At 49.6% G+C, this 15,134-nt stretch overlaps 3 protein-coding genes across 4 annotated transcripts; 2 read left to right on the forward strand and 1 right to left on the reverse strand.

Moving 5' to 3' along the window:
- Positions 1 to 10: 10 nt before the first annotated feature.
- LOC121591368 (serine protease 48-like) lies at positions 11 to 3,241 on the reverse strand. Its single transcript, XM_041911766.1, has 3 exons — positions 2,369 to 3,241; positions 1,079 to 2,022; positions 11 to 879 (listed from the first exon to the last, which is right to left on the reverse strand). Exons 1-3 carry the CDS (start codon positions 2,415 to 2,417, stop codon positions 784 to 786), a joined length of 1,089 nt encoding a protein of 362 aa, XP_041767700.1. The 5' UTR covers positions 2,418 to 3,241; the 3' UTR covers positions 11 to 783.
- Positions 3,242 to 3,343: 102 nt separating this feature from the next.
- On the forward strand, positions 3,344 to 4,611 carry LOC121591373. The gene is made up of 3 exons (XM_041911779.1): positions 3,344 to 3,589; positions 3,668 to 3,774; positions 4,161 to 4,611. Exons 1-3 carry the CDS (start codon positions 3,448 to 3,450, stop codon positions 4,377 to 4,379), a joined length of 468 nt encoding a protein of 155 aa, XP_041767713.1. The 5' UTR covers positions 3,344 to 3,447; the 3' UTR covers positions 4,380 to 4,611.
- A 2,058-nt stretch (positions 4,612 to 6,669) lies between these two features.
- On the forward strand, positions 6,670 to 15,030 carry LOC121591327 (NADP-dependent malic enzyme). 2 transcript variants are annotated; one of them, XM_041911687.1, is made up of 3 exons: positions 6,670 to 6,929; positions 9,347 to 9,764; positions 12,871 to 15,030. In XM_041911687.1, exons 1-3 carry the CDS (start codon positions 6,889 to 6,891, stop codon positions 14,482 to 14,484), a joined length of 2,073 nt encoding a protein of 690 aa, XP_041767621.1. In that variant the 5' UTR covers positions 6,670 to 6,888; the 3' UTR covers positions 14,485 to 15,030. The 2 variants fall into 2 exon arrangements, with proteins under 2 accessions (XP_041767621.1, XP_041767630.1); XM_041911696.1 differs by having other exon boundaries at positions 9,350 to 9,764.
- The last annotated feature ends 104 nt before the right edge of the window (positions 15,031 to 15,134 follow it).

Consider the following 15,134-nt stretch of genomic DNA (forward strand, 5'->3'; position numbering starts at 1 on the left):
CCTATTTGTGTGGACTTGCATTCCTGTTTATTGATTAAAGCCATTGGCAAGACGTCTCACATTTTCCTGTAGAAGAATATAATCTCTTGTAAGTAATCTTCATCTGCCACAAGAACATAAAAAAAACATGGGAATTGGCGTGTGCGATAAGCAGTTTTTAATTTGACAGTTTAAAATTGCCATCGCCTGATAAGGTCCCAACCGGGGCTTGGAATTCCAAGAAAAAATGCGAACCATTAAACAAACAAAAAAAATGCTTTCTCTCCAACATAAGCAAACGCGTGCGAATTATCCATTGATTGACCGCTCTGGCCAGTAGACCAGTAGCGAACCGGCGGGGAACATGCGCTTTATTGCTTTGCTTATCATGCCCGCGACCGAACGGGAGAGGTCGTGGCATTTAACCTAAAAAGACAAGATCACCATCGTGCGACGAAAAGATGGTTGATAGTCGATCGGAATTCATTTTGTTGTTCGAGAACAAATTGATTATTAAAAAAAGGCGAATAAAAAACAAAAGCCATCTCTTGGGAGCGTTCTGGAACGCGTACTTGATTGATGTAGCCGTGTCTGTTAGATGTACGTGATGGTGCTATTTATACATTGCAGAGATTTGAGGATCTGGCTTCTTTCAGATGCAGGTGATGTAATAAGCTGATTTGATGGTTTGTCCCGAGAAGATTCTGATTGTGCCATTGGTCCCAGATGCCTGTGCTACCTCGCCGACACTGCAGTACCTTACCGAATATACCGTAATCAGTGAACGCGACGATAACGCGCCGCCTATTCGCCGATAGCCTTGATCACTGCCGATATCCATTTGCGCAGGCCGCCAACCCGCACATATATGCTGGGGATGTCCAGGCCCTCGACGGTTGTCTGAAAAGGGCATTCAAAAGAGGATCAAATCATTTTCTGTTTCTATTATTACTATTGGAACGGACTGTTCGTCTGCTCAAATGTTTTAATGGCTTCGCGAGACATGATCTTATATTCCCGCATTCAAGGGAGTGTGTGGTTAAATAGGAGGCCAATTGCAGTGCTCTATCGTGTGCTGATAAGGGCCCGCGATACCTACCTCGGTTTGCAGGTAGGAGCGCAGCCCGAGCACGTGATACCGACCCCGTACGGTGGCAACGGCAGGACCGCCGAGCGAGCCAGTGCAGTTATCTTCGGCCGACTCCCGCGCACAGAAGCTCTTGACCGGCAGTCGGGCACCATGCGGCCGCAGCAGCTGGTTGCAGGCGTCGCCACTGATCAGCTCGAGCGGCTGCAGCTTGCTCCGGCTGACTCGGCTACCATGGCGGCCCGTCGCCGTCGACACCACCTGGCTGCGCTGGCAGACGTGCGACGAAATCTTGAAGCTCTCCAGCCGGTAGTCCTCCCGCGGTACGCAGATCGGGCGAACCGAGTCGGTCAGCTGCTGGACGCCCCCGTTCGCCAGCCGGATTAGCGCAATGTCCTTGCTTTCGTGCAGGAACACCGTCTCGATTTCGTACCGCTGGGTACCGTTCGCTCTCTGGCTCGAGTTGCCCGCGTGCGTGCTGTGGCGGCGGGTTGGGACGTCTCCCAGCCGAACGCTCGTCACAACCCAGGTCGGGTGCGAGTTGTGCACGCTCGACACGGTCGTTAGGACGTGCTGGCGATCGATCAGGACGCCCTTGCTGAGGGTACGCTTGCGCGGGCTGCCCTGCTGGGGGCCGGCGTGCTCCAGCACCGCTACCCAGGGGAAACCATCGGCACCGGGCGGTAGGTCACCACACTCCGGTTCCTGCTCCAACGACTCGGGTACGGCCTCGGTCGTCGGCTGATCGACAGGCTGGTTTGATTGTGGCGTCGTAAAAGAGGAAGCTGCTGTATGGGGACGCAGCAACAACCGTACATCGCTGTCATCGAAGGCCGGTATGAGCCGCTCGTTCTGCTGCAGCGTGCGTGGGTTGAAGCGACTGCGGAAAAAGACGGGAAAGTTGATCGGGGCCGTCAGGTTGTTATCGGGCGTCGTGCCGGTGCCGGTGGTGCTGGCTAGAATGAAGCAGTTTCGTAGCGTGAAAATACAAAACTGTTAGTCAACTGGAGTGAGTGGAGCAGCACACAACATTGTTACGCGGATAGTGAGTTGGTAAACACACACTGCGGAACTTGCAGTTGCAACTACGCCACCAATGATGGTAGAGCAAAATAAAAATGTAGAAATAATACAACGAACCATAGCGCCTTCCATCGACCTTCAAACTAATTTGTGTTTATACATTTCTCCGCACTACAATGTTAACGGAAACACTCTCACACACACACACACATAAACAGATACGCAATAGCGCACACACACAAACAAGCGGTTTTGCCCCTTTTCCCGATCGTTACTAACCTATCGAAATGGCAGAGCACACCAGCAGTACCTTCATTGGTGCCTTCATCGTCACCGCCGATTCTTGGTCTTTGTTGACGTCGTTCGTCGTATGTGGCGTAGCCGGTACTGGTGGTAAAAGGGCCCCAGCCCGGGTTAGAAAACACGGTCTGTTGATAATGCCAACTCCCCCCCCCCCTCCCACCGGAGGGTGTGAAGGGGCCAATGCTTGATTAGATTCCTCTGCCCCTTACGCCTATCGTACGAGCCTACTGCGTTTACTGGTGGGTAGTATTGAAGTGTGGACCCCGATCGATCGCTAACATCCAGCGCGACCTACAAAACTTACTGTGTAGATCAATTTCCCTCCTTTTTTACTATCTTTCAATGACTATCTCTCTCTCTCTTTCTCTCTCTCTCTCTCTTTCCCTCTCTCTCTTTCTCTCTCTCTTTCTCTTTAGTTCTTTCTTGCTCTCTTTCGTTTTCTTCTTAGTGTCATCCTTGACATCTGTGACACTAAACATTGATCGGTTGATAGTATAGTGGGTCTTTTGCAGGAATTGTGGAATATTTACGAAATCAATCGGGAGCTATGTCATCTGCTTTTTTCATAGCTTTCATCTTGAGTATTTTGGAAATTCAAGAGGAACTCCAGAACTGTATCTGAAGGTTCAAAGTCGAGCGTTTTACTGCCAACCGATAACTCTTGGACAAGCGTATAGTAACGTCTTAACGGCACTGTAAACTATTGCGATCACCCGCTTGCCATGAGGGCTCCGGGCAGAGCCTGAACTCTAGCCCAGCTTCGGGCACGGGATGTACAGCACATGCACTGGAAAGGCTAGTGTGTACCTGTCAGTGTCCACGCAGCATCACGAAATGCCGCCCGCCTGCCAGTTGACCTCGTAGATGCCCGGCTGCCTGATAATGCCCGGCTGCGTCCGCTCGAGAGCTAATCCGTATTGCTTTGTTGTGGTTAGTGTCATAACATAACGAGTATCGGTGGAGCGATCATCACCATCATCCGACTAGACATAATCCTATTTCTTTTTGTTGTGTGTGTGTTTTTTTATTTCAACGTTCCTATTCCACTGTTGAACATGCCGCTGCAAGATGCCCAAAAGTGGCTGACAGTGGTGCTGGCAGTTTCGATTGTGACCGTGGCTGCTCTGCCGACGACACCGACAACCACACCGGAACCGGAACCGGATCACAGCCTGCAGTACGCAGGCACCGAACGAGGTATACGAGGATAGACCTTGCACCCCATCAAGCCATCAAGCTCCTAGATGATTCACACGCGTTTCCTCATCCCTCTAGCGGTTGGTGCGGTGCGTAAATGCTCGGAAACGTCAACGCTGCTGTACGTGGAGACGGTAGTCGTGGTGAAGGACGACCTAACGAGCCTGATCAATGGAACAATAGAGGTGCGTTGTGTGGCCGAGCGAGCGCGTTCATCCTGTACCGTGGCCATGTTGGCAAACCGGAGCTCGGGGCAGTGGCAGGTTCACTCCATTAAGTCGTGATGTCACGGTGGAAGTGACGAAGGCATTTGTTTTTTCAAGGGTTCACGCTCCAGTTTCTATGCCCCTTTGTCCTTTATGCATGCAAGCGTGCTAATGAGGCTTTTGCTCGTCTTGGGCATTAGCTAACCGTAAATTAGATATTCCCTTTTGCAGCACACAACCAGCACCTTTGCATGCCCTTTTGTTTACCATTCCCAGAACGAGCGGGCCACACTTGAACGGAACTCGATTAATTGCGCGTATACGCGTGCCTGGTTATGTTTGTTTGCGTTTCGCGTCTCTTACAGATTTCGATTGGCAAACCCGTCACGATCGAGTGTGTGCGTATCGTGGCCAAAACAGAACATGATCGATCGACACTGCAGGGGTACCGGTTCGTCAGCCCGACAGTAATCGAAGTTAGCGTTGCCGAACTTCCGCCGTCACAGTCAAAGGCGCTCGAGTACGCGGTGTACGTTTACGGGTCGATCGGCCGGACAAAGAAAGCATCTGGTTTAGCCCACTGAGCATTTGTGGCGATTTCAAACTTGCAAGAGCCTTAGAAAGCTGAACAAATTATTATATTTTTTTTTAGCCTAGACCATTATTGTTTTAAATTGTTGCAATTGAAAATTGTATTTAGACCTATATACACGCTACATTGCGTTAAAGGATCGTATAATTAAATGCATTTTGTCGTGCCAGCTTACTGAGGTCTTCGTAACATAAAAATAAAAACTGTGCTTGTTTATTGACGCATGTTGATTGATGTTCTCGTATTGTTAACATTCATTCAGTAGCTACAGGATTGAGGTTGCTAAGTATATAAATGGTGGACGCTGTACTAAATTCTTTGGAAATGGAAATCAAAACATTTTAACGAGAAAATAATAATAATACAATAAATATGGCCGTGTCTAACCGTTCTTCCCTCTATAAATACAAATAATGAGAAGATGTTTCATTTTCTATCCAAGCTAAATGTTACATGTTTCATTTTCTATCCTACAGGTGTATATTGTGAAATTGTATGTACACGTTGTATCTACACAGTAAAATTTATCATTCAATTATTTTTTTAATGATAACGGTTCCCTATTAGAATATTTTTACTGAATTTCAGTACTATTGTAATTTTTTTTAATGATTTTCAGTGAAACAATTTACTTAATGCCTTTCAGTATGACACAGCACATGATTCTACTTAAAATAAAAAAAATCTAGTGAATAATCAGTCGTTTCTCTGGATATAAGCATTACAGAATAGCATTACTTTAAACGAAATTGTTTCTAGAAGCATTCTTTAAACAACACATAGAAAACAAACAACTCCTTATCACCTTACATCTCTGCTCTCAACCACAGCTATCTTTTGAACTGTACCTATTCTAGAACGGTTTATATCTTGCGGTAAAAACAGAACCAACCCCTACCAAACAGTTCTCATCCAACTTAAAAACAACAAACCAAAACCACAATATATCACTTATCCATTCCTTATCTCGATGCTTCAAGCCGAACAGCTGCAACGACGACCACAACCAACGAAAGGGAAACTCCCGCCCTCCCAAAGTTGCTTGTGCAACTTTTTTTTTAGCACGCACGAGGTGTGCGAATCGACGGCGGTGCCCAGCCGTGACTTTGACCGCGACTCGCAGCCCCAGTTTTCCCAGCCCACCTTTTGTAGCGTTCGTCATTTCCGCGGTGGCCGACCTGGGGGGTGGGCGCCGGCAGTATGAGCCCGTCAACATATTATGATTCAACCGGTACCATAGCGGAGGGAGAAAGTAAACCAGCGAACAAGCAAGGCAAGCTCTAAGTCAGCCTTTTCATCAGCAGGTTTCCTGTAACCATTTTGCAACCGTATTATGAAATATCGTGCGCATCTTGCGCGCAATTCGGAGTGTCGGTGCGTGAAATAAATCGCACTGTACTGTGAATTCATTTGTAGCTTTGTTTGTTACGTGTTTTTTTCTGTTGCAGCTACCTGCGAGCATTGAACAATAAATCAGTAATGAGGGATGCATCTTAAAGCTGATGACAATATGATGAAAGCGCTTGCGAGCGGTTTTGGGGCAGAAAGTATTGCAGCAATTGCATCAGCTCCGTTTTGTACGTCCGTTTTTTGTGCAGGACGTCAGTGTTTCTTTCAAAATTAATTAGTATGCTTGTAATTATTAAATTGCTGTTAATATTGCCATAGCGCGGCCATCGCGTTGCTTTGTCGGCTTCAAACACTTGAACGTTGCCGATGGAAGCCTAAAAGGCAGCGCAATTTCATGCACAAGGGGTAGTTTTCCGCCCGACTAGGGTACAAAGGTGCAAAATTCCGTTGGACAACGTTCTGTTTCTTTTTTTTTTTGTTCCAAAACATTCACACGCCCTTACGTAAGCCGTAGAAAGACGAGTACGAAAGCAAACACGGACGGAGCGGAGGGGGCCGGATAGAAGTCGTTCGGTCACCGGCGGTCAAGAAAGGTGAATACCGAGCTGGTTCGATCTTAGTTCAAGCGTAAGGGGCAACAGCAGGCAAGCAAAAAAAAAAGCACACACACGCTCAGATCGACTCCACATGCTACCTATCCCGATCACTAACGCCGTACATGATGTTTGATGATGATGATCGGTCGGTCGGTCGGTCGATCAGTCGGCACCTCACACCGGGCGCCCAAGACTCACACACACCTCACGGGGTACTACGGGGAAATGTTTTCAACTTTCCTTATCATCTCGCCACCGCCCTACGGAGGAGGGGCTGATCTGCTAATAATCAGCTGATTTTAAGTATCGTTGCGAATAAATTAGGTCCGAATGCGGGCATTCTGGCACAGTGCAGTGCAACCGCTGGTCGGGTAAAGATTTCACCAAGATAGTTGGGCAAAAGGGAGGTGCGCGAGTGTGTCTCCGGAGCAACTTCTGTGCCTGCGTCTGTGTGTATATTCGTCTGTGATACTCTGTAGTGTGTGTGTGCGTGTGTGCTTGTTCACAATCAGATCAGAATTCCATTTCCTTCCCACATCCGAGGCAGGCCGGGACATGGCAACAACCGTCTTCAACGGCTACCCAATCATGCAAAGGTACGTCCAGACAGCGTGTTCGCGAGCAAGCGAAAGGGACCCGGTCTGCGTGTAATTTGGCAAATTAGACATTGCTTCGGTAGGAAGTTTTGGCAAAGGACTTTCAGCTTGAGTGCTGCCGGCGACGAAAAGCGAACTGCGAAAAACGTGACAAGTCGAAAGACGGGAAAGCAACTGCAACCAGGCGCGCGCTTGCTTGGTTACATTGCGCACCGAATTCACTAGACCCCCGCTCTCGCCGTGCCGCTCAAAGTTAATGGAGAACGGCCGAAAAGCGTGGCCAACAAAATTGCACAACGCACAAAGCACCAGAAACCCTTCCGGGCACTGTACAGCAAATGAAGAATGGAGAAAAAGAGAGGGGTAGGCGAAAAAAAAATGAACAGAGATAAAGCTAGAGAATGAGCAGGATAGCGCGATCGGACGATCGTACGATGCGAGATGAATCGAGGGATCTCGATTGTGGCGATTTGAATGGGAAGTATAACACAATTGGCACGGCACGGGCTTTTCGAACTCTGTTGTACGCATTGCGGATTGCTGGTGCGATTTTTCCATCAAGGTATTAACGATCGTCTGCAGGCTGGTGTCGCCCACCCGTATCGCCATCGGTTGAAAGTTGAAATTTAAAGTGCTCCCATGCGTTTGACGTCCGCCCCTTCCGTTGTTTATAAATCCACAGCCGTCCATTTGGCACACTCTGATTTTATATCTGATTCGAATAGGGCAGGGGTGAGCGTGGGGTGCTTGGAGGGAGAGCGAAAATTGCGTAAGCCGTTCGACAAAAGGCAACTGTCGAGTGTGCTTGCAAAGCGGAAAGCCAAACAAGCTCAACAAGAACGTGCCCGTCTTTTCGCACACTACCAACCACCACCACCAGCCTTCCACCCACTTGGCGCCCTTTATTTGGGCGTGTGTGTTCACAGCTGGGTTTGTCACCACACACACACACCCGAGGGAGAGCGAAAAAAACTGCCAGTATCAAAACGCAACGATAACGCGATGGGATGCGCGCGGTTTTCTTCCGACCAACATCTGACTGACGGTCTAAACTGACGAGTCACGGTTTCCATCCATAACCGACGCGCGGGTTTGTGTGGGCAGGCAGGGTTAAGGGTATGAGGCGGTGGTTAGAAACCGCACGTAAAAAACACACACAGTATGCCCCTTCGAGTGTGTTTGCGCGCACCTAACGCGTGGTTTTGGCTTCGATCATCTGATGCCGGACTTGATTGTGTGCGTCTCGTTGCGTCTCGCCAGTGTGTTGGGGCCGACCGTACTATCGGCCGATAATAACTACGTGAACGGCACCACACAAATGCAAACGCTGCCTTCAGGGTGTTATCCACCGTGCTCACAGGGGATTTACGAAAAAAAAGTATTAGAAATTTTTATCACAGAATATCTCACCTACAAGGTCGGTTACCAACCTAAGCATGTAAACTTGTATAGAACCGTCCTAATTTATGCATTAAGATCAAATTACCTTCATTTAGTATATCTTGCAATGAAATGTGTTTTTTTTTTGTAATGAAACATTTAACGAACATTTAGACATCGATACAAAACATCGGTCTGACGTTCCAAACATTACTGTTTTAGGGTTGATTTTTTGTGATAATGTTCATACTAATGATGTTTTCTTTCGAAACGTTCAGCAACGCTAGTCATTTCTGCCTACAATTCTGAATGTGTCAGCCTGCCCAGACGTAATTTTGTTAAACCCTTTTGGTAGGGCGATAGTTCAGGCGACAATTGAACCCACACAGGCCCTTTGAAGCAGTTTGAAGCATTCAAATTATCATATATACTATTAGCATTAGCAATTCAAATACAGTCAAACCCCACGATAAGCATTTAGCTATGGTGTTTAAATAAATTTTATACGAATGCAAAAACACACAAGCAGGCTCCACTGGGGAACGTAGTAAGGGACAAAAAGAAAATATGTAATATATCGCTCTATTTTCCCTAGAAATGTGATAGAAATGAGCCACAAAAACGTTGCACATAAAAAGTAATAGATTTCATCATTTCAACCATTAAAAGTAAAGCATAGTTTTCTATTACAAGTTATCAGGATGCTTTTAGCTCTTGCTTTTTTTGTGTTTTTTTTTTTTAAATTAGCGTTATAACGGCTTCGATCATGTTTTTTGTTTTGCCTATCTACATCCATGGCGAAGTTTTTAAAAATAGCAGTAGTACGTTTGTGAGCGCCATTCTATTAATAGTTGCATCATCCCTTCCCTTTTGAGTTATGCTTGCCATCCTACTTGTAAAAAAATGAAAATGTAAATTATTTTATCCTTAAAAAACTCAACTTGCAAATCAAATTCTGCTTTCCATTCTCAATTCCTAAATGTTGCATTATTTCCTACAATTTTGTCGTTTTTTTTTCCTCCAATTCCTTTCCGCAGTAGATGTCAGCCTGAGATGGATAGCAGCAGCAGCAGCAACGCGACGAAGCAGTCGGCGGCGAAGGAAAAACCGAGCGCACCGTCACGGCACCGCGTAGTAGGTAATGAGCTGCAGAGCGTGAAACAGCAACCGTCCCAGCGACAGCAGGAGCCTTCCCGTGTGCCGGACCGCGCCGAAGCAAACCAAGTGCCGACACACTACTCGCAACCAGGAGCCATCGGTGACAGACGCAGTCGGACCGCAGACAGGACCGCATCAACCAACAGCAGCAGCAGCAGCATCGCCAGCAGCAACATCAGCATGAGCACGCCATCGTTCAACCGTGACCGTCTTGGGCAGTGGGCCGCCGAATCCGACGGCGAAATCGCGGGTTCAATCGCTGGCTTCGATCGACTCCGCAATGGAAAGTTCAATAAGGTACGTACGTTTAGCGGCATGTGTGTGTGTGTGTGTCTTTCGAGGGGGGTTGTGCTCTGTTGTGGCCCTTGTGCGACTGCGCGCGCCGCGCACCATTCGTCCAATTTTGTTTTTGTTTGCTAGTGTAGTGTGCAATGTACATGTGTGTGTGTGTATGGTCCCGATAGTGTGCCAAAGAGTGGCGCTCCTCCGGCCAGCCGAGAATGTCCCTTTGCGTTAAACCCTTCGCCCTTTCGCCCGCGTTGCATCTGTCGCGAAATCGCTCTGTCATCGTGCCGAAGGGGGATTTTTTTTTTCGCTGGTTGTTGTGCTTTGCCATTTCCATTGATTTGTGCAGGCCCTTTTTGTTGCCTCCTACAGGTGCATGGGAAAAGGAGCTGCACTGGAAAACTGTGCCCCCAGCGCTTGCCAGAGCAAACATTCTCGTCTCATTGCGAATCCCTTTCTGGCCCTGATTCGTGCGCAAAGCTCCCTCCAAAGAGAGGCAAGTCCAACACCTGTCCCTCCGTGCACAGGACACATTGCCGCGCCTTTCGGTGTGACCTTTCCGCAGCACCTAAAGGTCATAACAATGATACACACACACACACACTCGCGATCGCTCGAGATTGTTGGATTGTTTTATCCGCTGACCACCGTCGCCCTCCCGAATAGCATGTGCACGAATTGCGCGAAACAGCAAAAAAAAAAAAAAAATATATGAAAACGAGGGGCAATAAAACTGCCGTCTGTATTGGCGATATTTCCATCTTGACCTCCAAGTCACCCGCCATTCGGCCAGGGTGTAGGTCGTGCACACGCACAGCGTGTCTGGGCCGTCTCCCACTCTAGAACGAATTACAGCGCCCCGCCAAGAACCGAAACGTCCTTTATTTGTCCGATCGCGTACGCTACCGCCAGCACCTCAGCGACCGATGCCGCGGTTCGGTGGCAGGCTCCTGCCATGCGTGTCACCGCCTAGCACCGTTCTAGCCCTTCTCCAGGGCGGGCGCCCAAGGCGGGACGGAAGCTGCGGCTGACGCAAATTGCTGGAAAGATTCCTGCAGATATCTGCAATCTTCAACAGCGCAAACAGACAGAGAAAAAATAACACTTGCATCACACTTTACCCATCGATTGTGGTTGGATGTTTAGATAGTAACAACAACAGCAAAAAACCTTCAAACCCATCACCGAGCGGAGTTTGACTCGCGGAAAGATAGAGAGAGAGAGGGAGAGAGAGGGAGATACAAAAAAAAACCCGCACGCTTTTTTCCCCCAGCAGACGGCATTAGATATGGTGCCCGCGTAATGTCCGCACTGATGACGAAATGACTCATTCGCGCTCCGAGTTGCCAATCGCGTCAGACGCGTGAATCATTGACAAATCGAATGCCCTCCCCCCCATGCACAGCCACCCTTCGTTTCCGCTGGCGCAAGGCTGGCTGAACAGCTGATCCTACGCTGATGGTGTGTTTCCACATCACGTGCATCTCTCGCGGCTGTGCCTGTGCTCGCGGAATGCGCCGTGGTACGCCAGCAGTCGCGCAATCCACACGGTTTTTTTGGTATTTTACAGGGCGACTATGGTAGTGGCATCGTGCAGGGGCTTTTTTTTGGTTTTGTTTTGGTGGTGGTCCTGCTATTAGTTTGCGTCGGCTGTGGACACACTCCGACTCCGTCAGCGTGACGGTGCGAATTTCTGAAGGAACCTTCCGTAGCGATTTCCCACAATGAAAGAAATTCACCACACGCAGCCAAACTAATAACTGTGCAATCTTTTTTCCTTGTTAAGAATCGCATGCGAATAGAGGAAGATGGCTTTCGTTTTTTGCCATTATATCAAAGATTTATGACTGCCGCGTAACGGGTCGTTTTGCTAGACTTCTCTCCCTTGCTAGACTGCTACACTGCCGTGTTCTCACGCTGCTATGTTTTATCTAATCGATAATGTTCATCCTGTGTGTGATAGTGCCATAAAGATGATTTAGACATGGTCATGAGAGCGTTTTTATCGCGCGCCTCCCTTATGGTGCGATGCGTCGAAAACCATACCGTCATAGCTCATAATCAACATCTCCAATGGACAACCTATTCATTTTGCGAGATATGTCATTGTACGGCCAATACCTGTTCCATCAAAACTGCATCGTCTTCCTATTTGTATTTTTGCTTCTTCAAAATAACCTTGGGATTGATATTGACTCGACAGACACACACGCCTGAAACTTGGAGAGATTCTTGAGGGTAGTTCGTTTGCTGGTTTGTGACGTTGGTAAACTCTCCATGGTTTGTTTCTTGCTGGGAGATGCGTCACAGAGCTTTTAGGCCTACTTGGAAACTCTAAATGTCCAGGAAATACCTATTTCCGATCGCATCGATGAGTGATTGGAGCTCATTTTAGGTCCTAGGGCCCCTTTGTGGTTTCCAGAATTCCCAACCTAACCTTGCCACTCGATGTCTTCTAGATTGGAAAGTCCATACGCTTCTCATTCTTAGTATTGCCCTTGATCTGTCACATCTACCGACTTTTGGTTGTGATGTCATGCTTTTCTGATTTTGCTTGGAAGATGTGTTCAAACCCCTGGGGCCATACTGGTTACCTTCCACATGTCTCTCCAGCTGTTACAGATCAGTAATTGGAACTCAGTTTTGGACCTATTCTAATGTCGTTGCAAGAAGTAACAACCTAGCTTTGTACCTCAATGTCTTCTAGAGCAGAAAGTCTGTAAGCATCTTATTGTTAGTCTTAACCTTGATCTGTTGTTGGTTGTGATTTAGTGTTTTTTGTGATCTTGTTTGTAAGAAGTGTTGTAACTCCTCTGAACCTTCGACGACCCGCTCCAACTGGTACAGATGAGTAATTGGAGCTCACTTATGTCCCCTCAATCTACGCAAATCAGGCCAATTGAGGGCTTCGAACAAAAGGCAGGCTTAAACACGTGACGACTAAGACTAGATAGACACGATTGCCCCCGTTATACCCATAAAAACACACATAGGAATTGCAACAGCAGAGCTTTGTGCACGGTTCCGGTGAACGGGTTGACCTCGGGTTTTGGCGCTCTTTATTAATCCTTTCCCTTTTGGTTCTTCCTCCCCTCCCCTCCCCCCACTCCACCCTCAGGGTCTGTCCTTCAGCATCGAGGAGCGGCAGGTGCTGGGCATCCACGGGCTGATGCCGGCGATCGTCCGCACGGAGGAGGAGCAGGTGCAGCACTGCCTGGAGCTGCTGAAGCACTACACCGATCCGCTGAACAAGTACATCTACCTGATGGGGCTGCTGGATCGGAACGAGCGGCTGTTCTACCGCGTGCTTGCCTCGAACATCGGCGAGATGATGCCGCTGGTCTACACGCCGACGGTCGGGCTGGCCTGCCAGAAGTACAGCCTGGTTTACCAGCAGCCAAAGGGCATGTACATCACGATCAACGACAAGGGCCACGTGTACGAGGTGCTGAAGAACTGGCCGGAAAGTGACGTGCGCGCGATCGTGGTGACGGACGGCGAGCGCATCCTCGGGCTGGGCGATCTGGGCGCGAACGGCATGGGCATCCCGGTCGGCAAGCTCGCGCTGTACACGGCCCTGGCCGGCATCAAGCCGAGCCAGTGCCTGCCGGTGACGCTGGACGTCGGCACCAACACGCAGTCGATCCTGGACGATCCGCTGTACGTGGGGCTGCGGCACCGGCGCGTGACCGGCCCGGCCTACGACGAGTTCGTGCAGGAGTTCATGGAGGCGGCGGTGCGCCGGTTCGGCCGCAACTGTCTGATCCAGTTCGAGGACTTTGCCAACTCGAACGCGTTCCGGTTTCTCGACCAGTACCGCCACGACTACTGCACGTTCAACGACGACATCCAGGGCACCGCGTCGGTTGCGGTGGCCGGGCTGCTCGCCTCGCTGCGCATCACCCGCACCAAGCTGGCGGACAACCGCGTGCTGTTCCAGGGGGCGGGCGAGGCCGCCCTCGGCATCGCCCAGCTGTGCGTGATGGCGATGAAGCGGGACGGGCTGACGGAGGAGGAGGCCCGCCAGCGCATCTGGCTCGTCGACAGCAAGGGGCTGATCGTGAAGGACCGGCCGACCGGCGGCATCAGCGGCCACAAGCATCTGTTTGCGCACGAGCACGCGCCGGTCGGTACGCTGCTGGAGGCGGTGCGGGAGCTGAAGCCGACGATACTGATCGGTGCGGCCGCCATTGCCGGCGCGTTCACGCCCGAGGTGCTGCGCACGATGGCCGCGAACAACGAGCGGCCGGTCATCTTCGCCCTGTCCAACCCGACCAGCAAGGCGGAGTGTACGGCGGAGCAGGCGTACGAGCATACGGACGGGCGGGCGGTGTTCGCCTCCGGCTCGCCGTTCGCCCCGGTCACGCTCGGCGACCGGACGTTCCACCCGGGCCAGGGCAACAACTCGTACATCTTTCCGGGCGTCGCGCTCGGCGTGCTGTGTGCCGGCGCGTCCACCATCCCGGAGGAGATCTTCCTGCTGTCCGCCCAGCGGCTCGCCGAGATCGTCACGGACGACGACCTGGAGCGGGGCAGCCTGTACCCGCCGCTGGAAAACATCAAGGACTGCTCGATCAAGATCGCAACGCACATCATGGAGTACGCGTACGCGGAGGGGCTGGCCTGCACGCAACCGGAGCCGGACGACAAGGAGGCGTTCGTGCGCGCCCAGATGTACGACGCGAGCTACAAGCCCGCCGTCCCGTCCGTGTACGCCTGGCCGAAGCTGTAAGAAGGAATGACGAGAATGGAGAGAAGGGTAGAGAGAGAGAGAGAGAGAGAGAGAGAGAGAAAGAGAGAGAGAGAGAGAGAGCTCACCGAGTTTCCAATTCTGTGTTTTGGTTACTACTGTTTTGGCGCGTTGTTGTTTTTGATTTTTGTTTTATTTTTTAATTAATTCTCGCGGTGTTAGATCGATGTTTTTTTTTTGTTTGTTTTGTTTGTAGTGTGGGATGCAATACCCCCCTCTCCCTTCCCTTTCTCGCATTTCCTTTCAGTTTAAATGTGTCCGTTATACACGTCACGTGGTGTTATTATTTTGAAACTTTTTGTTTTTTCGTGTCCCTTTTTTCTTGTTTGACCTGCTTTTCTCACCTCCCGCTCCCGTATACTGTGCTTCGAGGATTTGTGTATAACACATCGCTTGTGAGCGTGAAGCATCGAACAAAAAAAAAAATCAAACATCCACACACACACACAAACACGCAAAAAAAAACATTGTTAACTCAACAAAATAAATTAAGCACCTATTTGATTGTGGTGGTAGGAGATTAGGCTAGAACTTTTCACATCTATTTCATGGTTCCCTCCCCCTTAGAAGGAAAATCTCATGCTGGACAAACAAACCCACACCCACCCACCCCAAACCCCGCTTGTTGTTAG

The sequence above is a fragment of the Anopheles merus genome, chromosome X (genome assembly GCF_017562075.2).
Source record: "Anopheles merus strain MAF chromosome X, AmerM5.1, whole genome shotgun sequence".
NCBI classification, from domain to species: Eukaryota; Metazoa; Arthropoda; class Insecta; order Diptera; family Culicidae; genus Anopheles; species Anopheles merus.